Below are 27779 nucleotides of genomic sequence, written 5' to 3' on the forward strand. Positions count from 1 at the left end.
ACAGGTGGGAGGCTGACCACCTGGTGACCTGGTGCAAGCAAAACAATCTAGAGCTCAACGCTCTAAAGACAGTGGAGATGGTTGTGGACTTCAGGAATAATCCAGCCTCACCTGCCCCCATCACCCTCTGTGGCTCCACAATTGACACTGTGGAGTCTTTCCGCTTCCTGGGAACTACCATCTCCCAGGACCTCAAGTGGGAGCTGAACATCAGCTCCCTCGTCAAGAAAGCACAACAGAGGATGTACTTCCTGCGGCAGCTGAAGAAATTCAACCTGCCAAAGACAATGATGGTGCACTTTTACACAGCCATCATTGAGTCCATCCTCACATCCTCCATCACCATCTGGTACGCTGCTGCCACTGCCAAGGACAAGGGCAGGCTGCAGCGTGTCATTCGGTCAGCTGAGAAGGTGATTGGCTGCAATCTGCCGCCGCTCCAGGACCTATACGCCACCAGGACTCTGAAGCGTGCTGGAAAGATTGTGGCTGACCCCTCCCACCCCGGACACAAGCTCTTTGAGCCACTCCCCTCTGGCAGGAGGATGAGGTCCATTAGGACCAAAACCTCACGCCACATAAACAGTTTTTTCCCCTCCGCCACTAGCCTTCTAAACAAGGCTCGGAATCCATCCTGACTCTCTCTACACCCCACCTCTGGCTCCTCATGCCACTGTACCTACTCTGCTGTAGCGTCCCTTTTCACTACTGTTTAACTTATTTTACTATTTATTTAAATTTATTTTATCGTTATTAATACGTACTGTGTGTATATGTTTATACTTATATTGTTTATATCTTTTTATCCTTCTTATATTTGTATGTGTGACATGCTCCAACAACACCATGACAAATTCCTCGTATGTGCAACGTACTTGGCAATAAAGCCCTTTCTGATTCTGATTCCATGTATATGTAAAGTTTTAAATAATACTATTTTTTCTAAGTCTAAGTCTTTCCTTTCAATCTATAAAAACAGAAATACCCAAAAATTAACTAAAGTGCTAATTGTGAAGCCCCTGAGTTTAAGTGTAATGCTTGTTATTACAGTGTATTCACAGTTTGGCAAATGTGTAGCCCTATAAAGGCAGGTATAATGTGCTAACTCAACATCTTGTGTGATAGTGTGTACCTGACATTTGCAGACTTTGACAGAATACAATTCACCATCTGATTTATTTGGCACAATATGATGTAATAAGGGTTTGACACTAAACACTGTAAACGCAAACACTTCCATGTGATCTGGCTGGGCTTGGAAGAGTCCCCACAATCTCCCAAGAGTCCAGCTCAGGGTCGTATTTCTCAATGCTCTGCAGATAAGTCCCTTTTGAGTAGGAGTATCCCCCTGTTACATAAATACATCCATTTATTACCACTGCCCCACACTCCATCCTCCTCTCCTTCATCACTGATATTGGTCTCCATTTGTCTCTCTCTATGTCGTAGCAGTCTGCGATAGTTGTCTGTCCACCCACCAAATACAGCTTGTTGTCGAGAGACACAGAGCACAGCCCGTACTCTGAAAACAGAGGATTTCAAATTAGAATACAGTAATGAGCATTTTTGTATTCCTATTTCTTCTTATTCTCATACCTGGATGCGGACTTATTGTAATGATACTCCACTCGTTGACATCTGGCTTGTAGACTTGGATTTTTTCATAGGTGCAGTTTCCTCTGTACCCATAGTGACCTCCGGTCACATAGATTTTATCTCCCATTACACAGGCAGTGGCATTTCCTACACCTTCAAAGGAAACAGAGGATACAGGTATCATTTGATCAATCACTCATGTCTATAAATGTTAATAAAACTTAAACCTGCATTTATTAAAACCTTTTGGGGAAAGCGCAACAAGCTGAAAACACAACACTGACATATACAATCACCTTATGTTGATATAGAAAACATGTAACAAACAGTTGCTTAATTACACATTCAACAGATCTGGAGCAACTTTAGAATTCATTTGGAGTCGTATTTCTGCTCACCTGGCAAATAATCACTCTTCTTTCAGATCTGTTTTGCTCTCCACCAACTCCTGAGAGAAGTATCTGGCCATTTAGCCAATAAATCCCTTCACTATTTTCACTAGCTATCTAACTTTGCCGTCTGTCTTTTGGTGCTGGGCAGGTGGCATACCATGGGTTTATCAGAACTTTTTTCACTAAAAACCAGCTGCCTGTGTCTGAAAATGTTGTTGATAATAACAGTGAGAGTGAACTAATTCATAAAGTCGTGGGCCATCAAACCAAAACAATGAGCTGAACGATGCTAAAATTCTCCCTAGATCTGAGTTGAACAGCAGAGTTAGGTGATAATTCTCAGTGGGTTTGTCAATACGAATGGCCACTTTTACATACAAGTACTCATGTGATCCAGTGTTAATATAAAAATATGTATTAGTGCAGCTTTAAGTTGTAAAAAATGTAAAAGCATGCACTTTTTTAAAACTCAATTTCCCCTTGTCAATTTATTTCGGGGCTTCCAGCTATATATAGTATAATATAATATATAGGTTCAGGAGATGATTCAGTTGTTATGACAACTGAAACATAACCATGGCAATTGAGCAAACTGATGATGGACCTGGTATGTGGCTGAAAGCTCAGAAAGAAGACAAGTGGAACGTGTGTTAAGAATGTTTTGTCAAACTGCTATTCACAAGGACAAGAATGAACCTTTAAGCTCAATAAGCACAAAATAAAAATAATAAACATTGACTTTCAATTAGTAACCACAGGAACCAATCAGGAACCACAAGTTCAATTTAGAAGCTATTTAGGAGCTTTCAATCAAATCACACGATCTTCATCAGCAGATGGAAGGTAAAGAAATGACTGAAACTCAGATTTTAGGCCAACATGGACAAGAAGTCCTTAAAGTGCTCAGGAGAAAAAAAATGGGAATCAAGAATGCCATTAAACCAACTTCAATCTGCTAATACAAATCTAAAACTCCAGTACAGCTACTAAATTGACCCTATAGTGAGATTGTTTTCTCAACAGTAATTTATTCTTTCTCCTTCCTCTTCAGTGCATCAATGCATATATCGCTTAATATTTTGCATACCTTGGATCATTTTGGCCAAAGGGAACCATTTCTTTTTCAAAGGATCATAATATTCTGTCTCTTGCTCTGGAGCTCCTCCTCTGTAGCCTCCGATGGCATAAATACAGCCATGCAAAGCCACAGAGCAGTGGTAGTATCTTGCTGTGATCATGGAGCAACCCTCGGTCCATTCATCATAGTCACAGTTATAAACTGAAACTGTGTCCAGAGCCTCAACAGTGTTTGTCCTGTAACCACCAGTCACATAGATATTTGCTCCAAGTAAACTGACGCTGTAGCTCTCTCTTGCGTGGTCAGGCATGTCTTTTCCTTGCACCCAGGTGTTGCTGATAGGATCCCATATGTGAACCTCACAAAGAGGATGCCAGTAGTATCCACCGATGATATACATGCTGGAAGACATTTTTCTGCTTGCAGACATCTCCTTGTCATTGGACCTTAAAGCCTGAATGATCATAGATTTAAGCTTCCCTTCACTGTTCAGCAAGCATTGTTTGTGCACATCTAAAGTAGCTTTAAAGTCAATCTCATCCAGGTCCAGATGGATGGAGTGCAGCAACTCTACAGCACAGTGAACACGATTATCCAAGTCATGGGTCACCCACTTAGCCACAGCATCTATCAACAGATCGTCCCTCTGCACTGTGAGGTTCTGAGCAGCTAAAAGCGATGTCATCTTCCCATGATCCAGTTCTAGGAACTCGTCCTGCTGAATGAGCTCTGTGAAACTGCTCAGCATCACTCTGCGGGCCTCCCTCTCCAGGCTGGGACACAGGTGCAGCTCAGCAAAAGCATGCATCCCCAGGCAGTTGTCCACATCCAGGAGGCGAATGAGAAACTCCTCGCATGCTTGTTTCACAGAAAGGAACTGCAGAAGATCTGCAGCCTCTAGCAGGCTCTGAACGTTGCTCGCAGTGATGCACACCTGAGCTGTGTACACATAGTTCACCAGAACACCCAGGACCCCGCAGTCTACCCCTGTGAGTTTGATGACGCTGTTTGACCTCTCCCTCATGTCAGCGGTGAACATGACTCTGAAATATGAGCTGCGGGCTGATAGCAGCGCCTTGTGGCAGTGAAACACCTGTCCGGACTCGCCACATTGTAGAGCAACGTCGGTAAACAGGCCACTAATGTAGAAATGCCTGAGTGCATCAAGGAGCTCTGTTGGATGGTCACTATCACAGAAGTCGTATGTGTAGATTTCAGCTGGCTTATGTGACATGGTATCTGGGGAAAATACATGCAAATAGCCTATGTCAGTGGTCAAATTACACAATCTGCTGTAAAGACAAAATCGTGATGTCAATGTCCCTTTATTTACGCATTCATTCATAATTAGAAGGCTACATTTAGTAAGATAAACGCTTACCTCTCATCCTATTCCCATGAATGAACCGTGTGTGTCCTCTCTTTGAACGCTCCTCTTCAAAAAAAAAACATGAACCTCAATTTAGCTCGTGCAGGACTGGCGCAGACAGCTCTGTCCTATTTTGGTATTTGTGTGCAGCGGTCATCCCCCCTCCTCCTACTCTCTTCTGCTACACGTCTCCACCAGCAGGTCCTTGACAAAACCAAGCCACCATACAGAGGAATTACCCAACACCGCTATTTTCTCCCTGAGCCTAAATATAACATTCATCCAGTCTCGTGATGCATTCACGGACGGCGCATTATTAGTGTACTCAACAGGCGGAGAAGAAGCATCACATAGCATACAAATCTTATACAAATGAGCGTCGCCTTCAGTACAGCACAAACAAGAAGCTATTGCACTCTTCACTATTCATGTTTCCCCCCCATTCTTGTCGTTGCCATGGCGTTTTGAACCCACTTTCAGTGTGGGCTTTACCTAATCCTAACAAGGATTAACAGCACAGTGCACGATATTCACTGCTGCACAAGATCTGAGACATGTGACCACATCAGCTTGTTTGTACTCGTACTATAGTAAAACAGTACATGGAATTCAAGCACGCAGGAGAGTAGCCTGTCTTGAAATACAGTACTTACTAAAATGCATACAACAATGGTGGAAAACGTTTTTAAATCTTTAACTAAAAAGAAGTCACAGTGAAAATTGTAATTTAATGGTGGGGCTTGTTTTCCATTATATACTGCCAGGCATCTTGTGAATTTCACCAAAGGATCAATTAAGTCTTATCCTTATTTTAATAATAGATCATGTATTTCTTCATTTTATTTTATTTATCTGAATCTGCAAAGTAAAGAGTAACATATGATATTAAATAAATGTAGTGGAGTGAAAAGTACTATATTTCCAATAATATAGTGGAAAAGTAGTAAATATCAGAAAATGGAAATACTTAAGTGCATCCACCTCAAAAGTGTACTAAAGTACAGTACTTGAGTAAATTGACTTAGTTACTCACCACTGCCGTTTGGTAGTTTAACTGGAGATGCATCATACTGTATGAGCTTTTATGAGATATGTGTACCCCTATACAATGTAATGGAATAAAATACTATAAACTACTGCCTTAAAATTAACCATGGAATTTAAATAAATTCCCTTGGACACAAAAACTGAATTTTAAACTTGACAAAATAAGAGTTATATTGCAGGGTTGTTGTATTAGATTGCATTGAACTGTACATGTGTGCTTAATAGACGGGCAACTTGGTGTAGTACATCCCCTTTAAAAATTTAAGAAGTAAAAGTGTGAAGTTCACTGAATAAAAACACCTCAATTGCCAGTTAGTTACAATTGTTCTTACAATTACTTTATTTTACACATCTGCTTTAAAAAGGTCAAACAACAAACTGAACAGCATGTGACACTGAAACATTTTTATTTATAGTTTTACTTTAACAAAGTAAAACTAAAAAAAAAAAAAAAAGTATCTAAACACTGGAATGTTATCAAAATGAAAGTTTTAAACCGCAAATGTTCAACTTATAAACAAAGCTGTTAGTTGTAAATGCTAAAACCAAGATGGATCAATTATATTCAGACACTCTCAAAAGATGTTTTTCAGATAGCATTGCTGCAGCCATTTAAATAGTGAGCTGTGCAGCCTCCTTTACCAAAGGCTTCAAGGCACTGAGGTCTCGCAGGAGAGAGGACACCCCCACACAATACCACAGATCCCCGGTGCGGTCTGCGGGAGCACTGTAGGACTCAATCTCCACTCCCTCTGTGGCCAAAAGCCCTAAACAAAAAACAATGGAAAAGAGAAAATAGGTGCAAATTTAAAGAAAGAAAAACACAGCTTTATTATTTTTTTTGTCCTAAGAAGTCATAACTCAGTACCACCTTTCATCAAAATTTAAAGTCTTAAGTTAACAAACAATATTATAAAACATACGATATACTGTGTCTGTTCCACTGAGGCTATATTCAATCTTTGCGGAGACTGATACGCCTACAGGAATAATGTGTATTGTAATATTTACTCCATTAAAAAAAGTTAAGTTTGAAGAAAATGTGTTTATATTGTTAAAAGCAAAAATAAAAGGACAAATGTGCATTTTAAACAAATGTATGGGTCTAAATTGCTAATTATACCTCACATCTAGAAGCCATGGAGGTTGGCAGATTCCGAATTATAAAGGAGGGAAACAGAGTTAGCTTAGCTGTGTGAGACCCACTTGTACTGTACACAATGTGATTATTAAAGAGTATCAATTTATCTTGAAATGGCACGACAAATATTCTGGTGTACAGATTATCAGAAATAGGAATTGTTGAATGTTGATGCGTTTACATTTTCTAACGTGCCTGGAAAAGAAGGTAATATGGATTATCTATTTAACAAGTATTTATTCTGATTTCTCCAGTATTGTACAGAACATGTTTTGTCAGAGATATATGAATTTTGTGGTAGACATGAAGATCTGAAAGTCTGATTGTTAAAACGTCTTTTCTTTTCACGGTTTGTATTATGTTGGAAAATGAATGTGTGTCATTCTGAAACTAGTTGTGATTTTGTGATGTCCTGTGAGCTCATGCAGTCTAGGCAATCATGAAAACATTTACTCATGTGAAATGCTTGAATACAATAAACTATTTATGAAGGTAAACCATTACACTAAATTACAAACTCTAAAAAGGTCTATTGAGGCTGTTGTTGCCAAAATTGGTCCTTGACACACTGATGGATTTCTGTTGGTGTCTCTGAGTAAAATGTTGAGGCTTGAAAGAGTACTTTACTTTAAAACATACTGGTTAATTGTATCATTTTAAAAATGTCTTACCAGCCACTGAAGATAGGAGCTGAGGACTTGCAGAGGCCTTGAAGAACAGCAGGTTTCCAGTGAGAGAGACCGGCTGTTTGAACACACTGTCGCTCAGCTCCAACAGGACTGGCACACCACCTTGAACTGAGCCACTGGCTTTGTAGCTGCTGCCGTTGGCCACAATCTCCACCTTACACATGCCACTGGCAGCCCCATCAGATGCACAGTGGGTCTGGTTCACCTGAAGAGTCCACATGTATGAAAATATTATTTTCTTAACACTCATTATTGTCACGTGGCATTTGCCAGTAGGGGTTCAAGTTGTACCGTGATTCCAGACTCCTTGGCTAGGCTGAGTACGTTGATGAGGTTCGGGCAGCAGCCAGATTCATGGTTCAGCAGTCCAACCAGTACTGATGAAGTCATGTAACCAGTGGCAGACTTCATGCAATCCCCTGGTTTGAAGAAAACAGTACATATTGTTAACTGCCACTACTATCAAGTGAAACATTCAAAGCAAAAATGCTGATTTTAGAAAAAATTAAAAACTACATGGTCGTAACTTACTATAATAGCGCCTGTTTCACAATCATACCACCAGAGGGAGTATATTCCCCACCATTACAATACTGTCAACCCCCCCTCCCTCCCCCTTCAGGTTACACAAACTGGTTGGACCAGTAGTTTTACCTTGAGTAGTGATTTGGACATGTTTATACATTTTCTTAGAAGAAGTAGCGCATGATTGCAGAACAGCTCCGACAGCTTCTCCCAGTTTGATCAACTGGTGAGATTCCTGGGAGAACGTGCTGGCCAGAACCTGTGCATTTACCTACAAAAAGGAGAAGACATGGAATCAGAGTGCTTTTGTGAACTGAATGTGATCACACATTTGGAAAACAGATGCAATTAAGCATTTTCAGACCCACATTACAGCCATGATGGGCGATGTCTCACCTTCTTTAATGTTACCTCCATATCCATTTTCATATGAAATTTGTTACTTTCTTACAATGCTACAAGTTTGGTCATATAACCAGTTCTTGTGAATATCTTTGTGGGTTCTTTTTAGATTTAATATTTCCTCATGATGTATCACATATTCCAAAATGCTAAGTAATAAGTAAGAGACTTACGTTAAAGAAGTCTGACAATTTAGGTGGCTACACGAACCCAAGCAGTATTTGTATTTGTGTAAATACTTGTTTGTTTCTCCACTTACTTCAGCTTAATCTCTCCTAACTGCTTATTTATGACTATGGTGCCTTATTGCTAGAAATATCATGGAAATAAATGCTAACAATCTGTTTTTTACTTCAAATAAAAAATTATTACAGAAAAAAAAACTAGCTTTTCCAATATTGTACAATCATTTTTAATGTCAAAATATATGACAAACTAAGCATCAAACTAGTTTGTTTGCTTTGCAAGTGTAGAATGGCCGGACCTCACACATGCTTCCTGTATGATGTTGCTGACACAGAACCGAGCTCATCTTACATGCTGTACCAAAAAAAAAAAAAAAAAAAATCAAAACTTGCAATTGCAACTTGTAATTAAAGTAAAGTAAAGCGAAGCTTTGACTCCAAACGACTAGTCAGCAAGTGAAAACTGCCAAGGTAATGTTCTCTGTTGCTTGTGCTTAGAGATAAAAACTTTTAGACAGAAAGCCTGCGTTACAAACAGGGAGGAAGGGTCTAATAAAAGATGTCATCCACTTGCATTATTGCATTTTTTTGGAGCTTTACCCATTTTGGGGATTAGAGTTCAGAATATCTCAAGCTCTGCTGCATTGATTTTGATCACTCTTTTTTTAATCTGTCTCTCACGAGTCCCCAACTTTGTTTGAAAACGTATAACAACGCGGAGTAGAACTTACTGCTCCAACCAGCTTCTTGCCCTTCACCATGTCCACAATCTGCAGAGCGATGTCCTCCCCACAGCGAGCCTGAGCCTCCTTCGTACTGGCTCCCAGGTGAGGACAGCTGATGACATTAGGATGGTCGACCAATGAGCGGTTCTGAGGAGGCTCCTGTGGCCAAACATACACACAAAGTAAGATGTAGGCTGCTGCAGCACCTCATTTATTAATATCAATGAGTGATTAAAGACACCATTTATTGCCCAAATAATCTTGCCTCAACAAAGACATCAAGTCCTGCTCCTCCGCACTGTCCGGACTCCAGAGCTCTGAGGAGAGCAGCTTCATCGATGATGCCCCCTCGTGCACAGTTCACAACCTTTACTCCTTTCTTGCATTTAGCAAACGTTTCATCATTAAGCAGACCTTGGGGGAAAATGTTTTTCTTTTTTAATCCACAAATTTTAAGTACAATTTATGATGGCTATATACGCATGAGAGTTTCAGTAACACTCACCAACAGTAGAGGGCATTAGGGGAGTGTGGACAGTAATATAATCACACTGGGGCCACAGCTGCTCCAGAGACATCTGCTCCACCCCCCAGCTGGCAGTCACCTCAGGAGGAGTGATTGGATCATAGCCAATTGTCTAAGAAGAGAAAAAAAAAAAACCTAATCTTGCCATGTTTGTTTCATCTAATTATCAAAGTGCAATTAACCACTGAGAAATGCAACCAGTCTTGTCCTGTATAATCTCGTTACTTACCCTCATGCCAAATGATTGCATTCTTGAGGCGACTTCCTTTCCAATTCTTCCAAGTCCAACTATTCCAAGTACCTTGCCGTACAGCTCTGCACCCATGAACTGTAAAATTAAGAAACAAAACAATGACCCTGTCCAAGTGTCACATCTGATTAGTGATGACTGGCTGAACAATGGAGCCGACCATGCAACAGTAATAGCTTTGTGTGCCAACTGCAAACACGGTCATTCAAACAGCACACGGGGGTAAACTACAATCTCTGCATACCTTTTTGCGATCCCAGTTCCCTTGTTTCATCGACATTGCAGCTTGAGGCACATTTCTGCAAACAGAATGGCATAATTAATAGCACTTTCACATTACTTCAATGCAATTAAAAAGACTGAGCATGTTGACCATTGCTCATCTCACCTTGAGAGGCTCATCAGCAGGGCACATGTCAGCTCGGCAGCACTGATCGTGTTACCGCTTGGTGTGCTGGAAAAAACAGTCTACTGTTAATGGACAGTACATGATATTGAAACTGCACAGTAAATCAAATTTGTGCATAGAGCGGAGACTTACTTCATTACAATAATACCCTTTTTGGTGGCAGCATCAACATCCACATTGTCCACACCAGTTCCAGCTCTCCCAATGATTTTGAGATTAGCAGCATTGATGATATCAGATGTTACCTTCGTTGCAGATCTAACCACAAGGCCATCGTAGTCCTAGGAGGGTTAGAAAAACCATACAGTTGTGTTTTATATGACTGTGGTTACAGCCAAAAACCTTCAGGGCCTCCTAAACCCACAGAGTCACTGTGTCCATTACTTTGTGGTACATTAATCAATGCAAAATGTTTAATCATTTGCACCACTACAGCACAATATAAACTGACATGATAAGGGCCTTAAAACCCTGTTTATTACCTCATCTTCTGGCCCTGTCTTATAGAGGATCATTTTGTAAAAAAGGTACTTTTAAAAATACTACAAAATGTTTTAGTTACAATTTACATGGTACAAAGTTAAATACATGCGTCTACTCATGTTATCACAAAGTAAGAATGCTTTTGCACCTAACCTTATTTGCCCCGTTAGTAAAGTTTGTTTGGGCTAATGTGAAAAGCTGTCACATTAGCTAAATCTGGTGCAGAATAAACAACGGGACTGAGACCGCCTGAAAAGGAGGGTTTTGGTCTGCTTCCAGAATCTGGTGCGGTTAAGTTGTGGTGAGAAAGTAAACTGACCAACCCAAAGGCCTGTGTGATAACGGCACGTGTGGTTTTTTTTTTTGCGTAAATTCAATAGCTTAAAAACAGCTGATCATGTGCAGTTAACAAAGCTATCTCCCAATCTGTGCAAGTGATGTGTGGCCTCTATTTATACAAGATCATTTTGTAACCATGGTAACATGTCAGCTGGAGAGTGTGAAGATTTTCCCTTACATATCTTAAAGTGATAGATGAACGTTGAACCAGAGGCAGCGTTAAACCAGCGTTTAACTTGTGTCCTACTCTTGAGTATTTTAGCAGTTCAGTTTAAAGTGAGTGAAATGCAGCGACAACACAGTAACTATGCTCCGGTATTATTATGGTACAAAATGCTTCTTTTGGCCACGTTTCTTGTCTAGCCTATATATGGGGTCCAGTTGGAGCCTTGACTAATAATGTTGATAATAAATTACTTTTTCGTGAGCTCCTTGTGAACACCAGAGAAGATAAATATACTCATAAGCAGTAATCAAAAATTGATTAGTGAATAATCTACCACTCAGTAAATATGCCTTCATGTTTACTCCTATTGGTTCATTTGTAAAAAGCCAGTGTAACATGAATTGGACCAGAACAAAAAAAAAGGCAACGTGTTTTTGTTTTGGGTTCAGATTAAAAGAACCCAGCAACAGATGTGAAAGCACTGTAACTGACACACAGCACACATGAAGGCAGATAGGATCAGTGTATGAGACTTCCTGGGTTGAGGGTAACCTAACATCACATCACTCAGTTCTAAAAAGGTGTTTACACTGGCTTCCTGTCTCTCAAATAATTGATTTAACTCTTGTGTTGACTTTGGGTCACATTGACCAGTTTTAAATTTTTGTTTTATATCAGAAAATGTGGGATGTAGAAATAAGCGCTGAAAATGTGTAGAAGAAACGTAAAACGTTGGAAAAAGCAAAACAAACGTCAAAGGCGTCAAAGGCGTCAAAAACGTCGAAAAAAGAAGTGTTTTTTTCAAGGTTGAAGGGAAGACAACACAAGGGTTAAAAAAAATCCTGTTGGTTTATAAAGCAGTTAATGGTTCAGGGCCAAAATACATTTCTGATCTGCTGCTACACTGTGAACCATCCAGACCTCTCAGGTTGTCTGGGTCAACTAAAGCTGGCTTGCCTACCAAGAGAAGGGTAGGGGGAAAAGGGGACCATAGCTTACTTTTGCCCAAGGGCCTAACAGTGGGATAGTCCAGCCCTGGATCTACTGCAAAACACTACAATAATTTCAGTTTGAATGACAACATTTTCACTGCAACCCGTCTATAAATCTCTCAAATCTAAATTGCACAAAGATAATTTTTTATTATTATTATTATTATTATTATGATTATGATTATGATTATGATGATTATTATTACTACAATTATTACATGCACAGCCTCCTGATAAAGGCTGCCAATCTGCCGCATGTGGCATCAGAGAAAGTGATGCGAGACCCGCGGTAAAGTCAGAGATGAGTTGCATCAGCTTCGTAAGGGGCGGTACTAAATGTACAATCAATTGTCACACCCGGCAAAATGCTTGTCCGAGTCAAAAGCGTGTGAAAAAAAAAAAAAGCGCGTGAGTAATTAAAAAATGCACACATTTTACATTAAACTTTACGTGAAAAACCACGAAAGGCTTTTACTTTCCCCAACACAACTGCAGCGGCAACAATGACACGAGCTTTTAAAATGATGCTAGCTAAAGCTAAACTTTTGTTTTTAAAATGAATGGCAAAAGGTTGCATGCTGCGTAGGAACAACACCCGGTGCATGTGAAAGCAGTTACGCAGTACCCTACTCGAGTGCCAACTTCACCTTAATCTCCGCCATCAATTCATCCTTTTTCATATTCTGTTTTTCCGTAACTCGGATGCCATTTTCCTCCAGAATAGTCTTGCAGCGAGGGTCAACACTTTCACTGATTAAAACAGTCTTGATGAAGATAGGTGCCATCTTGGTGTTTTTCTCTGCGGGTTGTTGTTGGTGGTAACTAGTGTTGGGTAGCCGAAGTGAAGGACACAGGGAATTGTTTTCCCTCTGCTGGTTTTGAAAGGTTTTCTCTGATTTAGGACAGCCCCCTTTCAAATACACCCGACTCTGCTCTGACGTAACATGCATGGAGAACAGTTTAGACTATAAATGCTGAGACCAGTTTGATGTGAGTATCAAGCCATCAACAATTAAATGGTAGAAGAAGTATTCCGATGTTTTGCTTACTCACTGTTAGCATGCATTCAAAATGTAGATAGATAGATAGATAGATAGATACTTTATTGATCTCCAAGGGGAAATTCAAGGTAGTAACTTACAGACATCACACACAACATACACATAAACAGGATGATAAAATGACAGATCCACATGAATAATATGAACAATAAACGAAAAGATACTAAGTAAAAATCCACATGCAGTATGCATGGTAAGGTGCTCTATGAGAGAGAGAGTCAAAAGACCATCATTAAATATGGACAATATAAGAGAATAAAGCAGTAAACAGTGGGCCAGTGGACAGTCATTACATAACTATTGCTATTGTTGTTGTTATTGTTATAGGAGGTAGTGGAAGTGGTGGAGAGGGAGGAGAGGCAGACAGACTATGCAGAGAAGTCTCTCTCTCCTCTTCCCTTTTGTGAAGCATTGTAGAGTTGTATGGCCCTGGGGACAAATGTCTTTCTCAGTCTGTCAGTTGTGCATGGCAGTGTGCGCAGTCTTGAGCTGATCATGCTCTTCTGCTTTGTGATAGTGTTGTGGAGTGGATGACAGGGTGCTTGTTTATGTTTATCACGCAAAGGTACAGAATGTAGCCTACTTTCAATTATAAAAAATAAAAGTAGGCTATTATGCAGGGAATGGCCTGTGTCAGTGTTATTACTTAGGCTACTACAATAGTGTATTATTAATAATTGTGCATTAACATGTAAGCAGTATTTTAATGTTGTTATTTCACTGACTTTATATATAGTGTCCTTATAGCAATGTATCATGACTCATATGTTTAGTATGTATGTCTGCAAAGTAACAAGTGACTATACTGTCATGTAAGTGTAGTTGAGTAAAAATGACTATGAAAATGCATTGGAATATAAGTATTAAGAAGCCTGGATGAAATGGAAGTACCCAAGTAAAGTACAAGTACCTACAACAAAGAAGAAAAAACATATCATGTAATTAATTTTAGGATAGGTATAAGGATACTAAACTTAGGTAAATGTTATGGTGATACCATAGAAGAGATGTGATCACCATGAACTCACACTATGCAAGTTCATATGAAGCTAATAAAATGAAATATAATGTAGGTGTTTTTGTTGAAATCATTTTAATCCTCCAAAGAATATCAAACTTCCTACCCTTGTTATATCCTTCATTGTATACTTGTTCATTTCTTCATTAAACAGGTCAGACGAGTCCATTTTAATCTTAATTTAACAGACGCCGTTCATCACATGACTAATAAGCTGCACATGACAGCCCCATTCATGCCATTATACAGTATCTGCTTTCAACACTAGATTTTAAAACACAGGTCGTTTGTATGCAGAATCTGTATGAGTGTTATATTGTTAATTTGTATTGTGAAGTGTCCCAGTAAGCCAGCATTCACATACCAGGACCATCAAATTGAAATTGAATCATTGTTTGTGACATTTCAAAAATGTCTCCTTTGAAAAAGGCCTATGACGTACAGTGGACACAGGAACAGGTCTGTAGAAATGGACGTGTAGTTTTGGGATTGTCCATGCTCTGATACCATCTTGTCTGACTTCCAGCGTGATAGACACACTGACACAAAACAGCAGAATATGGATCAGCTGTTCACTATTTAAACTACTGGTAGTTGAATTACAAATGAGTTTAATTACAAATGATATGAATCACCTGCTTAAAATCCAATTATGTCTTACAGGTTCCAATAATATTGTGACCTGCTCTGACTCCCAAATCCCTAGTAAGATTTTTGTTTGACATAACATTAATGTCTTGTTTTGTTCCACAGTAAACCAAAGAAATAAATAAAGAAAGAAATATTTTTTTCTGAAAGAAATGTTGCATTTATTGAATAAAGCGCAAAGTTGCCAACATTTTAGGCCAGATTTATATAAAACTGATCTGTGTGGGTGTTACATTAAAACAGGACTAACTTTGGGGACACAGCGCAACCTGTAGACATTAAGCTGGACATTCATTCAAACATAGTTTCGTTGCAGATTTTTCTTTTTGATTTAAGGATTTTTTCTTTGGTGTGTTTGATTTTAAGATGGAAGATTAAGGAAAATATTTTATAATACATCTTTTATTTTTACTTACTTTTACTTTTACTAAATACCACAATCGCAAATTCAATGGTTCCAAACCTTTCTTTCCCTTTTTAAGAATGAACTCAATAAATATGTGGATGCCATAAAAAAAAAAATCAAAGAACTCTAATGAGGACTATGCTATTATACACAACCTTTGGGACTTTGCAGGACTGATTTTGAAGCATCTTGGAATGAAGTTGGTTGTTTGATTTAGACTTTTGAATAAAAAACCTTGTTGTCCTCTTTGCCTGTACCCCTCGGCCCTGTAATGTCACTGTTGTAGTTTGTGTGTCTTTGTATGTCCTATGTGTTGTACACAGGATATTGTCTTTTATAGACCTTTTTCACGGCAGACATGTTGACATGTCATAGTAGGAAAAGTACAGGTGTATTTACTTAGGAGAGGCCCTGGTATTGTGCATGCTGACTCACTGAAATAGCTTACTGGGACACTTGATGGAATTGAGCAATTGTTAAGGTTATCAATTTCAGCTGTCCTTTTCCTATGACAAGTCAAAATGTATGCTGTGAAAAAGGTCCATAATAAAGTAATAAAATAAATAAATAAAGCACAGCGCCACCTGTCGTCCATTAGCGGAAATGCTTCAGATTGGTTCAGCCGTTGCCTAGATACAATGCAACAAATGCGGACACTGAAAGCTGTATGTAACCTGGTAAGAGTAAACGCTATCTACAGTAAAGGTTTAATTTATCAGCTGTTGTATATGGCAGTAGTAGGCCTATTTAAAAATGAATAATATATATATATATATCTAATACAAATGGCATCGGTGGTTCAGTACGGCCGAAGAAGAGGCTCCAGTAAAAGAGGTGAGAGTTAAAAAAAAAAGAAAAACCTTTACTGAGGGTAACGTTAGCTAAGCTAGCTAACTGTCATGGCTAACGCTAATAGACAGAAGTCTTTGATGGTGACAGCCGCCTTTTAATATTGTAACGTTAACGTTAAACTAAAGTCAGAACAATTTAAGACATGGCTCCGAAAACACCCGAGTTCTTTAATTATGTTGCATCTATCCCACAAAAAAACATGCAGACACGTTCAAAAGAAAACAACTTCCTCAGCTATTTAATATTACTGCACAGTATTAATTTTTCGTATATTTATATTTCTCATATGCATGGTCAGAAACAGAAACACTCCAGTGCAACCTCACCCCATGAAGGATCTTTTGACTAACGTTAGCCACCAAAAGACACAACTAAAATGTTTATAAATGTCAAAAGGCAATTCCTCGCTTGATCCCAAATCATTCAGAATGATATATGTTCTTCAATTCCATGTGCATTATTGTCATTACAAAATGTAGACTTTCAACATAAAAAAAAACATTGTATAACATTCTAGACAAAAGCATTTACTGTAATATGTAGCTAACTATTTTAAATAATTAATCTGGACTTCAACTACCTAAATTACACAAAGTGATGGTGTATCTTTTTTTTAGTCCCCTTAAATATACTGTGTTCTAGATGTAGTGTGTCTTCTTTCCTCCTTTTTTTAATAGTGTCTTCAGTTGAGGAAGCCAGCAGGATGATCCAGCCACCAGACCTCCGGCAAGTCACTGTCTTAACCAAGGCTGAATGGCTGAGGATTCAAGATGAAATAAACCAGGTTAATAAAGACAAGGAGAGAATGAGAGAGGGAGCAAAACAGAGAGAGACCCTTCACTTGCAATCAAAAGAAGTGGTGAAACTGTGGTCCAATACCATCGCTGTAAGTTGCCTGTACAGATTTTATGTGCTTGTAAGGTTGCACAATAAAAACACAATATACTGCTGTAATATGTTTACATCTATCAAAGGGTCAAAGGCAAAAACAGCTAGAGGCAAAGAAGCTTCGGGAGGAGATTGAGGAGGAGAAAAGGAAATTGACTGATAAGGAAGAGGCCAAATATCAGGAGCAACAGCGGAGAGAGGCCATTGAAAAAGCCAAGACTCAGCTGTATTATCAAACCGACCGTGTTAAAGGATTACATGTTAGTATCTCTTGAGAAGTATTGTGTCACCTGTACATGTCTGGCTATATATCTTGATGTTTTTGGGATACTGAATGATTGCTATGACTTCCACAGCGTGCACTCTTGCTGACAGAGGTGCTGAAGGAGAGGGAAGCACAGATCGAACTGAGGCAAAGAATCAAGAGTGCCTCTAAAGATGTCGACAAAGAATTCCTGAATATGGTAGAGAGCAGAGAGGACGAAGCCTTGAGACAGGAGCAGGAGAAAGCACTTCAGAAAAAGCTTGAGAGACAGGCTGTGGCAGAGCAGCTAAAAAAACAGTAAGACTCACATCAGACCTAACAAGCAGATTTGAACATGCTGCAGATGCACCAGTTGTCGGGGTCTTCAGAGAATTTAAATATTTCAGAGATATGCATTTCTGTTGTATTTTGTTTATCGTATGGTAAAATTGCATGAGAACTAGCATTTAACGTCTTATTTTACAGCTGTTCCTGGTTGTGACTGATTTCAAATAAGAATCTGAGAAGAAGGCTTGAGTGAAAACCTTTTAGCTGAGAATATGGTTCATTTTCTTTAGGGTCAAAGAAAATGAGCTACTGAGAGAGCGAGAGAAGATAGAGAACAAAAAGGATGGAGAGGAAACTCAACGCCTTCAAGAGCTCTACCAATGGGAGCAAAGAATGGAGGAAGAAAGAGAAGCAAAGCTGAAGAGAGACCTTATGCATGCTCACCTGGTAGGGCCTTAGCAGCGCAGGTTATCTAGTATTTGTATCTTTATTTTATAAAACATATGTTTACTACTGTATACTCTGTATTCAGGAACATATCACCAATAGAGACCTCATAAGAGCGGCAGATACACAAAAACAGAATGCTGAAGAGGAGCAAAGGAAACTTTTTCTCTCAGCAAAACAAAAAATGATGAAGTTACGGAAAGACAAAGAAAAGGAATTGTTCAGGTAAGACTCGGCGAAACAATGAGTATCAACCTTGTCCTAGCTTCGTGTACACCCAGTCATCTCAAACGTACAGTAACGACAGATCCCTAGTGTACATCGATCATACTTGTGAGTTGTTTTATTCTTCAGAGAGGCCCAGATGCGCAGAGAGAGGATCATGGACAAGCTGACCGTCACACAGCAGGAGCAAACTGACAGCGAGGAGCAGAGGATTGCAAAGGCTGTCGCTGAGCGGGATACAAAACAGGCACAGCAGCAGAGGGAGGAGGAGGAAAAGAAGGCTGCAATGTTGGAGTCGATCGCTGCACACAGAGAATTCCTGGTAACACACGTTCAGATGCTGCACCTACAAAATACAAAGTTACTGGAGCATAAAGCTTTTGTTAAACCATTAATATTAAATGTCTACCTAGTACCTAGTCATTTATGTGGGGTTGTGACCTGTGGGTTAAAAAACAAGTTTGTCGAATATTTTTTCGTGGCATAGCTGCAGTGTAATCTGGTTTCACCTGAGACTCCAGCTGCAGCTAACAAAATGTTCTCACACCGGTAACACAAACTCTCTCATCAGAGACTAGAAAAGGAGCAGAGGGACAAAACGGACAAACAGAACACCCGAGACAGACTTCAGGCCAAGAAACAGGCTGACAGAATATTTTCTGAGAAACAACAACTGAAGAATCAGAGGATCAAAGAAGATGAAAAAAAACTACAAGAATTCCATGCCGCACAAATGGTAATGTTAAAACCCGTCACATATCATTGCAAAAATGAACAATTTTGGTTTGGTGGCAGTTTGACATTCGTCTTTTATCCTTCAAATGTAGGCTCAAAAAAGTGCCCGGCATCAGCAGCTGAGAAGAGAGGAACATGAGTTTGAAGTGAAGACCACAGAGCTCATTGCTGAGGAGGAAAACCTGTTTCAACAGTATTCACAGCACATCATCAGCGCAGCGGCGGAGGCTCAGCGAAATGTGTTTCCACTTTGCAAAGCCGCAGGGGAAGGGGTTGGTGGAGGGCTTGGTCCCATTTCTAATGGAGTCAAGCCTAGATACCTCGTTCAGGACCGTACTGGTGCTCAAATGCCCAAATATGTCTCTGGTGCCACCCAGAACATTAAAAAGCTTAATGAGGCTGTAGATATTCAAGATACAAAGAGGAGACTTGGGTTTACATGGTCATAGGTTGCTCCCAGCTGGCAATTCTGGTTTCAAGAGTGTTGAACACACTTAACACTAAATGTTTTAATAACATCCTTAAGATGTTTTGACAGAGGCTGTCTGAAATCACTCCCTCGCTTACTCATTCGTTATTCCGTTTATAATAGACACCCAATAGTGTGCTGTGCAGTGAATTGTAAATTGGGACATTGGACACTTGTGAATAGTCATTATATTGTGTCATCCCTTGCAGGGGTAATGCCGCACGGTTTTTAAATTTAGAGTTAAAGGCAACGTATATGTTAAGCCAGGGAGTCCTTCTCCTCTCATCTCACTAATAAAAGGCATGACATTGCCCAAAATATACTATTTACAAAAGGTGGCCTCCATGTCATGGAGACTACTTTCTTTGTCCAGTTGTTGAGATTTTTGAGAGCAAGATATAGTGCATAATTTTCACTTATAGTACACATTTTGGTAAACAGGGAGCGATTTTGGACACAATCAAAACCTTTTGCATGGATGTTCTACAAAGTGTTCTTCAGGTACATGATGGAGAGTAATAGGTGCTTTAGACGTTGTCTGAATGTTTTAGTCAGAATGCTCTACAGTTTATTACAAACTTCTGTAATGTTCCATACATTCTCTAATGAAACACGAAAGCTTGACAGCTACAGTGAGATTAATTCCAGACATATTTGTGGTTTGAAATAAATAAAATGTTCTGTGAATATCGTGTATCAACTTACCCAAGCAAAGAAGATGACTCTAAAAATATGGACTCTAGTTAAACTGAACCAAGCAATTCATCACCACTGCAGTTAATTGAACCTGACACTGGATGACATGTTGACAGTACAGTGTGAATTTGCTGTAATAATGTTATCACTGTTGATTTGTTCATTTTGGATGCTAATAATGTTTGGGCCTCCAATAGATAGATTGCATTTGTGACAGCATTTACAGAATATTAAAACAATTGATTAAAATCAAAGTTGAGCCTTTAATTCATTCTACACAGCAGTCGAGCTCCTCTTAAAACCAACTTGCACAAGACACAATTTATACAAATTGATTTTATGTTGTACTTACAGCATGACATTGAATTTTTTTTTCATTCAAAAAACAAACCACAGCTATCTCAAAACGGGTTAACAAATAGGATTACAGTACAAGGTCATGGATGTAAGAAGAAAGAAAAAAAAAAAAGGTATGAATGTACAAATTCCATCAAACAATGACAGGGCTAAGCATGCACGAAATGAAGCGTGTTTTCTTCCAGATTGATTGTTGTAGTAAAAATACATGACAAGTAAATATCAGACATTTGCCAAACTAAGAGACGGTCCTTATCCCCAAAACCAACTGCGTTAAATAATACATTTCAGGAGATAATGTCCTTTGGGGAGATTTCAGTTGCATAAAAATTGAAATGGCAACTATTGTAAAGTCAAAATATAATTTACTAAAGAATCCAAAATAATAATAAAAAACAGCCTTCAAAACGGACCTCCTCTGGTCATGTACAATTAAAGAAGACCTGGTACTTACTGCTAATGCTGTACACACTGTAGACAGGGTTCTTTTTCAGTCACATATCCTCTAAACTGGCGGTGCAGCTTCAGCTGCCCATCAACAGTGTAATCCATTTAATGGGGGGGGCAAATCCACAACTTCCATTCAGTGCCAAAATGAAGTCCATAGTTCAGCCAAAGCTTACATGATGCTACAGTCTGCCATTGCAGGTTTGAGTGGTATTCACAGTTTGGAAATTAGCTTTGACGGACTTCTGTATAACTATGTTAGCTTTGGCTAAACTGTGGAATGGGTTTGTATGCACTGAATGAGGATTTTGAATAAGTCCCACCCTAGATGGAAAGCTGATGCTGCACACTATATGTGTAGTGGGTAAAAAAATAGGGACAGGCTTTAAAACTCCCAATCTATTCCTTTAGGATTTCATCACAGGCTCAGTCGCTGTCAGAGCTTGAGCTCGATTTATTCCTCTTGCTGTTGTTTCGGTCTCTGCCCTTTGTACTATCTGGTCTTGGTTTGGCCGGGCTTCTTCTGTCTTTGGATCTGGAGCTACTATTTGCTTTTCTCCGTTTGCCATCTGGGCTCTTTTGACTCTTCCTTCTCTCGTCTCTATCGCTCTCAGAACTGCTGCTACGTCTTCTCCTTTGGTTGCCAGATTCTCTGTCTTTGTCCTTTCTATGAGATGACCGATCTTTGCTGTGGTCTCTCTTATTGCTCTTGCTTCTGGAGCGCCTGCCTCTGTGGGAGTCTCTCGGCTTATTTCTTTCTGGACTTCTTGTTCGCTGTTCCTTATCCCTGGATGTCCCTCGCTTCTTATTCTCCCTTTCACTGTTGTGTCGTCTGTCTTGACTCCTAATACGTTCTCTGCCCCTCTCTCTGTCCTTTTCTCGTTTTTCTTCTTTGTCTTTTGACACTGCACGTCCGCTCTTATCCCTGTTCCTGCTGCTTGATCTGTGCCCATCTTTTGTTGTTGGCCTTTCCTTACTTTGTGACTTTGTTCTAGTTCTCTCACCATTTCTTCCTTTGGTATCCTCTTTATGCTTTTTATCCGACTCATGACCCTTAGTTCTATCTTTATTGTGATCAGACTCTGACTCCTTTTCCTTCTTATTCACATTTTGGTCTTTGCTCTTTGAGCGACCTCTTCTGTCATCACTTTTGTGCTTGTGACCCTTCTCTCTGCTTTTAGACCTCCTACTCTTTTCTCTGCTTTTACTGCGGCTTTGGGATTTATCCCGTTTCTTTGCCTTGTGTTTGCTAGGATTCTCATTTTTCTCATCATTCTCCTCTTCTTTGCTTTTGGATCTATGTGACCGAGTTTTCTTGTCTTTTTTACCCTCAGCTGTGTGTTCGCGCTTTGTGTCAGCGGTCCATCTTTCTCTTCTTGGAGCTTTAGCAGCCTCATCCTTGGCCTCGTTCATGTCACCTCTGTTAAAAAGAACAGAGGAAATGTCACCTGCAGAACATGACAGCGGACATCAGGCACCACTATGGAACTACGTGACAGCCTTAAAGTGCCCATATTATGAAAAAAAAATCACTTTTTCTGGGATTTGGGGTGTTATGTTGTGTCTCTGGTGCTTCCACACACATACAAACTTTGAAATAAATCCATCCATGCTGTTTAGAGTGAGATACGGTTTCTGAATGTGTCCTGCCTTCAGTCTCTGGGTGAGCTGTTCAAAATCGGCACGGCTTGTGACGTCACAAGCCGAAACGAGCAGGCTAACCGCAACCATTAGCTCGTAAGAACGAGGTAGCATGCTAGCGTTAGCATGCTACCTCGTTCTCAATAGCAAAGCACTGCTACAACACACACAAGTTCACCATAATCTACAAAAGAAATTCTTACATGTGCACCCTCATTTAGAAGTCTCCCAGCTAATCCTGCCTTGTAACTGACCGAAGTTGTAGAAACAGCCTTTCTTACTGTCTCTGGAGCTAGCTAGCTGACATGATCTACATCTGAGCTACTGAGCATGTGCAAGTGCAATCAAAGATAGTGCAGAAGAAGAAGAAGAAGAAAAGAGGTCTCACTCTGTAGCTAAAACAGAGACCAGCTGAAAAGAGGATCTGCAGCAGTGAGAGAGAGCACTGCAGTACAACACAAATATGGTGTTTTTTGAAAATTAAACCATGTAAACCTATTCTGGTACAACCTTAAAATACAATTATGAACCTGAAAATGAGCATAATATGGCTGCTTTAAATAATGTTCTGAGCCAATATAATCGTCTGTTGGAAACATAACTCAAAAGTTCAGAAAACAGTTTCATTATTTGCTTACATAATGAATGTTCTTGTTTAATAACACTGATTAGCTTTAAAATATAGAAATCTAACAGCCTTTGCATTTCATTCACAACTAATATCTGGAAACATTTCAGGTACCCACCCAGATAAGGTTTCTTGTTGTCAAACATTTCATCACTGCTAGGCACACTAAAGGGATGTCAATATGTGCAAGTTTGTATTTAAAGAAAGCCAAGGCCTTTGACTGGCAGAATTCTTTTTAAAATGGGCAGCCTTATTTTATGGTCTTTTTTTATTTTGTTTTACATTTGTGAATTGTACTTTTACATACTCTTTATTAAGTCAAAGTGAGGTTATCTTACTTGTCACCCTTAATCCAGCGCTCTCCGGTGACTGCCCTCATCCTCTGCCGTTGCATCTCCTGACGCCAGTGTGGAGGGGTTTCACTGTGCCGAAAACGATCTCTGGACCTGGAACGAGAGCGTGACGGAGTCCGATAGCGCTGGATGGGAAAAAGGACAAACCACTTACTTCTGTTCTTAACAAACTGAAACTAACACTGGCCAAGACAGACATTTTATAAAACTGCAATTAAAAATGTTTATGAATGGTGAAATTCAATTTTAAGTGTCACTGCCTTATAAAAGCTATTTGACATACTCAAATCTCATTAACACAATATGAATTATGACAGAGTGGACAAAATGTTAACGGCGCTCTTCTCATTGGTGCAGTGCACCTACCCTCGGACCCCTGCCTTTTATCTTCCTCCCGGACCGTGTCATCACCAGTCTTCTGTGATATGATGATTGAGAATTATATGTTATGCCAGCACTAAAGAGAGAAAAAAAACAAGGCATGAAATTTACCAGACAATGGCATTATTCATCATGTCATATCGGCTGTTTGTGAAGCAAACTAACCTTTCTCTTGGCCTTTCCTCCTTTTTTGGCTGAACCTTTTCAGCCTCCTCTTTTGGCTTCTGGACCGCCTGGGGACTCCTCCTCATGAGAAATCGGTTCTCTGGGATGGGTGGAATTTCTTCAGGACGTACAGTAGATGTAACCACCTCTTCTTGTTCTTTCTCTTCAGCACTTTCAGCCTCTGACCTGATGAATGAAAGCATTGCAGCTCAGAATAAAGACACTAGATACTGTTTACACTGCAGACAGTGCAAATGTGACAAATGAGGTACCTTTTCTTTTCCTTCTTCTCTTTCTTTTTTAGCTTTTTCGCCTTCTTTTTCTTCTTCTTAGATTCCTTCTCAGATTCTTCAGAATCAGAGGAGGACTGTGATGAGCTCTCAGAGTTGCTGGAGATACTGCTGGAACTGGAAGAGGCTCGCTCTCTCTTTTTTTCATCTTTCTTTGCTGCAAACATTTAAGAGTTTTAGAAGCAGTGCTATATACAAATCTACAGTAGACAAATCACAAGTTGACGTTTGAAACTTATTTTGAAAGTACTGAAAAGGCTTCACGCAAACAAACCTTTAGATTTCGGGACAAGCTCTCCACAGTTCAAAACTTTCACGTCGGCATACGGTCTGCTATTAGGATCTGTTTTCTGGTTCTCCATGGTTTGAACAACCTCTTGGCCAGAAATCACATGACCGAAAACCACATGGACACTGAAAAAAAATAAACACAGTGGGGTTGAGCTTTAGCTATGTTGATCTAAGTGAAACATATTTGTGTATATTGTACACAATGCAATCAATCAGAGTTTTAGATGCGATGAAGCAGCACTCACCCATCCAGATGTGGTGAGGGTTTTGTTGTTCTGAAGTGTTACAGCAGGCCATTCAAGACAAAAAGGCATTTCATTATTCGTATGACTAAAGGATGACAGAATAAAACTAATAATAATGCTTCAAATCTATAATATAAAGGAAAGGTGCTTACATAAAAAACTGTGAGCCATTTGTATCTTTGCCCCTATTGGCCATAGACAACAGGTACTCCTTGTTGTGTTTAACAGCAAAGCTTTCATCTGGGGGAAAAGGATAAGATTGTACTGCCATCTTGAAGCCAACGCCGGTTTGGATAACAACTGACAGCTCTGACAGTGGACTCTTTACCTTCAAAAAAGCCTCCATAGATGGATTCGCCTCCTCGTCCATTACCTACGATGTCAGAGAAGAAATAAAACATAAGAAGGGCTGCTACAGGAAAGAGATTTATAGAGTTATTAAACGTCTGCTAATTGCTGGTTATACAAATAGATTTGGTTAGGTTGATGTTAAGCTTTGTTGATGCTTTCCTTTTAAGATGCTGACGCCTGACGCCATACATGCACATGTAGCAGGTAAAAACCGACTGCTTTGTGATGCTTTTAACACATTAACTCTCTCTTCACAAGCTAAGTGCACCATTCACATCCTCCAAACTTTCATAACTCACCTTCGCTAAAGTCTCCTCCTTGAATCATGAAGTCTTTTACAACTCGATGGAACAGACATCCTTTGTAGTGCAGGGGTTTCATTGTGCCTTTACCAATGCCTTTTTCACCTGAATGAAACACAGTTCATTGTCAGCTATCAATATTAAAAACTGTGCCATGAAGTAAAACATTTCCTGGCATATTATTGTGTAGAAATCCATGATTCACCTGTGCAGAGGCACCTGAAGTTTTCACAAGTCTTGGGACAGATGTCTGAAAACAATTCAACCACAACTCTGCCGACTGTGAGGAAAGAGAATTGTTAGTTTTGTTTATTACGATGAAAAAAAATGACCTTCAGTGGTCAGTACATTAGTACTAATGCAGTATAATACAACATATTTGCAAGATATCCTACTGAAACCCTTCTGCCCACCCTAATTATATCAATGATTGTAGACTAAATATTAGAAACCATTTTTAGCATGCAATATAATTCAACAGTAGCAACACCTCTCTAAAACAGTAGACAAACTAAGACAGTACACCATTAACGGAGGTAACATTTATTACAGGGCTGTCATATTAGACTGCATTATCATTTAGCTGCAATGACATAATAAACTGACAACTGAGTGAATGTATCAGTAAGTAGCCAGAAAGTTGGTGTCCTTCTTACCGAGCACATTACTGATGCCAATGTCAAGGAAGCACCGAGTGCGCTGAACCTTGATCCCCATGATCTCCTTTACTGATCAAACACCTGGAGGGGAGAAACATAGAGAACACGAAGATAATTTAGCTCTAAATAACTTGCCTCGTCTTCTCAGGCTTTCGGTTAATTACAGTGTGTGTGTGTGTGTGTGTGTGTGTGTGTGTGGTCAGAATTGCTTGTTTGTTTTTGTACAGGGCTTGTTGGGTTGATGCTTAAAAACTGTATTTTTTTTGTTTATGCTTTGTTCTCATACTTATATTTTTACATTTTGTCTTCCAATATAATGCACTTTGAGTTTACGTTTAATAAAAAGGTGCTTTATGAATAACGTTGCCAATTGCCATATAATGGACAACATAAACGTTACTGACACAGGTAGCGTTAACGCTGCGACGACAGAGGGATTTTAAAGAATGTTCGTTTGTTTTTTTATTCTATCGTTATGGTTTCACGTAGACACACCGTCACCCTAACGGTAGGCCTGGTGTTAGCATTAGCAAGTTAACCTAGCCTCAGTCAGATTACATGTACAGGGATTCTTCTACATGATGTGAACTATACAATTTCGACATATTAACTACACAAATATATCGCCAAGACGTGGTTAATGCGATATCACATCACCTGGAAAAACAAGGATATCACTCCATATAGCGAGCAGCTCCCAAAAACGACGGAAATCAAGTTTCATTCAGTGTTGGGCTCACTGTTTTCTAAAGATGGCGCGGCAGGGACGTCAGTATTTCAAGAAGCGTGCGCCAGTCAACGCAGCCGGCACGTAGCTGGGAAACACGGAAACAGTGCGAAATTATATGACCTGAAACTGACCTGTCAGGTACCGTTCTCTTAATACACATACATGGTCAGGTACAGCTTTCTTTTAAAGAGGGTTAATTTAAAATCTCCCAAAAAATATATATATCCAGCAAAAGAGACATAAGAGACATTAGGGAGATTTAGACTTAGTATTTAATATTCTTGCACTTTATATGAACAGAAGAACAAACAATTTGTCATTTATTTTGTATCACTGTATGTATACCATAATATGTTGGGTTGATGTTCAACATTTTATAAGAAGGAAAACTGGGCCAACCAATCAATTTCAGGATAAAGACATTTATTGACTTATATGTTTTGAAGGTAATGAGATTGAAAAATGTTGATGTTTTTGTGTGCAGTAAAATGCAACATTCACAAGAAGAAATGGGCAGACTCCAACCAAACTTTGGACATTTTTTTTTTTTCATAAGACTAATTTTGTGTTTGGTAAATTTGTCATGGACCGATGATACAGTACATGGGCAGTTTTGTGTGTACATACTGTTATACTTCTGTTTTTTAA

General features: G+C 39.4%; 4 protein-coding genes across 8 annotated transcripts; 1 reads left to right on the plus strand and 3 right to left on the minus strand.

Moving 5' to 3' along the window:
- Window positions 1-885: 885 nt before the first annotated feature.
- On the minus strand, window positions 886-5025 carry klhl23 (kelch-like family member 23). The gene is made up of 4 exons (XM_031297950.2): window positions 4448-5025; window positions 3076-4305; window positions 1597-1749; window positions 886-1522 (listed from the first exon to the last, which is right to left on the minus strand). Exons 1-4 carry the CDS (start codon window positions 4452-4454, stop codon window positions 1212-1214), a joined length of 1701 nt encoding a protein of 566 aa, XP_031153810.2. The 5' UTR covers window positions 4455-5025; the 3' UTR covers window positions 886-1211.
- Window positions 5026-5872: 847 nt separating this feature from the next.
- On the minus strand, window positions 5873-13237 carry phgdh (phosphoglycerate dehydrogenase). Its single transcript, XM_031298000.2, has 12 exons — window positions 12962-13237; window positions 10467-10615; window positions 10314-10379; window positions 10170-10224; window positions 9905-10003; window positions 9655-9787; window positions 9415-9563; window positions 9156-9308; window positions 7967-8108; window positions 7604-7731; window positions 7295-7517; window positions 5873-6249 (listed from the first exon to the last, which is right to left on the minus strand). Exons 1-12 carry the CDS (start codon window positions 13097-13099, stop codon window positions 6095-6097), a joined length of 1590 nt encoding a protein of 529 aa, XP_031153860.1. The 5' UTR covers window positions 13100-13237; the 3' UTR covers window positions 5873-6094.
- Window positions 12645-20545, plus strand: ccdc173 (coiled-coil domain containing 173). 4 transcript variants are annotated; one of them, XM_031297992.2, is made up of 9 exons: window positions 12645-12722; window positions 16977-17185; window positions 17274-17447; window positions 17544-17749; window positions 18010-18166; window positions 18252-18391; window positions 18521-18713; window positions 18963-19127; window positions 19219-20545. In XM_031297992.2, the coding sequence occupies exons 2-9, from the start codon at window positions 17003-17005 to the stop codon at window positions 19573-19575; spliced, it is 1575 nt and encodes a 524-aa protein (XP_031153852.1). In that variant the 5' UTR covers window positions 12645-12722; window positions 16977-17002; the 3' UTR covers window positions 19576-20545. The 4 variants fall into 4 exon arrangements, with proteins under 4 accessions (XP_031153852.1, XP_035860052.1, XP_035860051.1 ...); XM_036004159.1 differs by lacking the exon at window positions 12645-12722 and adding an exon at window positions 16068-16124; XM_036004158.1 differs by lacking the exon at window positions 12645-12722 and adding an exon at window positions 16118-16281 and having other exon boundaries at window positions 16942-17185.
- ppig (peptidylprolyl isomerase G (cyclophilin G)) lies at window positions 20535-27209 on the minus strand. Of its 2 annotated transcripts, none has more exons than XM_031297962.2 (13): window positions 27059-27209; window positions 26399-26482; window positions 25948-26022; window positions 25740-25847; window positions 25418-25462; window positions 25242-25329; window positions 25090-25119; window positions 24828-24967; window positions 24536-24710; window positions 24264-24449; window positions 24084-24174; window positions 23703-23842; window positions 20535-22515 (listed from the first exon to the last, which is right to left on the minus strand). In XM_031297962.2, the coding sequence occupies exons 2-13, from the start codon at window positions 26457-26459 to the stop codon at window positions 21522-21524; spliced, it is 2133 nt and encodes a 710-aa protein (XP_031153822.1). In that variant the 5' UTR covers window positions 26460-26482; window positions 27059-27209; the 3' UTR covers window positions 20535-21521. The 2 variants fall into 2 exon arrangements, with proteins under 2 accessions (XP_031153822.1, XP_031153830.1); XM_031297970.2 differs by having other exon boundaries at window positions 26399-26475; window positions 27050-27209.
- Window positions 27210-27779: the final 570 nt, after the last annotated feature.

This window comes from Sander lucioperca, chromosome 8 (genome assembly GCF_008315115.2).
Source record: "Sander lucioperca isolate FBNREF2018 chromosome 8, SLUC_FBN_1.2, whole genome shotgun sequence".
NCBI lineage: Eukaryota > Metazoa > Chordata > Actinopteri > Perciformes > Percidae > Sander > Sander lucioperca.

What these genes read in the sequence shown, in the direction of transcription:
- klhl23 (XM_031297950.2), bottom strand. An exon ending in TTTGGCCAAAATGATCCAAG is followed by an intron (nt 1,750 to 3,075) that starts GTATGCAAAATA and finishes TTTCCTTTGAAG; the next exon opens with GTGTAGGAAATGCCACTGCC. An exon ending in TACAATAAGTCCGCATCCAG is followed by an intron (nt 1,523 to 1,596) that starts GTATGAGAATAA and finishes CTCTGTTTTCAG; the next exon opens with AGTACGGGCTGTGCTCTGTG.
- phgdh (XM_031298000.2), bottom strand. Translation starts at nt 13,099, where the DNA reads ATGGCACCTATCTTCATCAAGACTGTTTTAATCAGTGAAAGTGTTGAC. An exon ending in CCTAATGCCCTCTACTGTTG is followed by an intron (nt 9,564 to 9,654) that starts GTGAGTGTTACT and finishes TTTTCCCCCAAG; the next exon opens with GTCTGCTTAATGATGAAACG. An exon ending in GCAAGAAGCTGGTTGGAGCA is followed by an intron (nt 8,109 to 9,155) that starts GTAAGTTCTACT and finishes TCCTTTTTGTAG; the next exon opens with GTAAATGCACAGGTTCTGGC.
- ccdc173 (XM_031297984.2), top strand. Translation starts at nt 16,233, where the DNA reads ATGGCATCGGTGGTTCAGTACGGCCGAAGAAGAGGCTCCAGTAAAAGA. An exon ending in TGTGGTCCAATACCATCGCT is followed by an intron (nt 17,186 to 17,273) that starts GTAAGTTGCCTG and finishes CATCTATCAAAG; the next exon opens with GGTCAAAGGCAAAAACAGCT. An exon ending in AAAGAAAAGGAATTGTTCAG is followed by an intron (nt 18,392 to 18,520) that starts GTAAGACTCGGC and finishes TTTATTCTTCAG; the next exon opens with AGAGGCCCAGATGCGCAGAG.
- ppig (XM_031297962.2), bottom strand. Translation starts at nt 26,459, where the DNA reads ATGGGGATCAAGGTTCAGCGCACTCGGTGCTTCCTTGACATTGGCATC. An exon ending in AATGGCTCACAGTTTTTTAT is followed by an intron (nt 25,120 to 25,241) that starts GTAAGCACCTTT and finishes GTAACACTTCAG; the next exon opens with AACAACAAAACCCTCACCAC. An exon ending in TAAAAGGCAGGGGTCCGAGG is followed by an intron (nt 23,843 to 24,083) that starts GTAGGTGCACTG and finishes TTTCCCATCCAG; the next exon opens with CGCTATCGGACTCCGTCACG.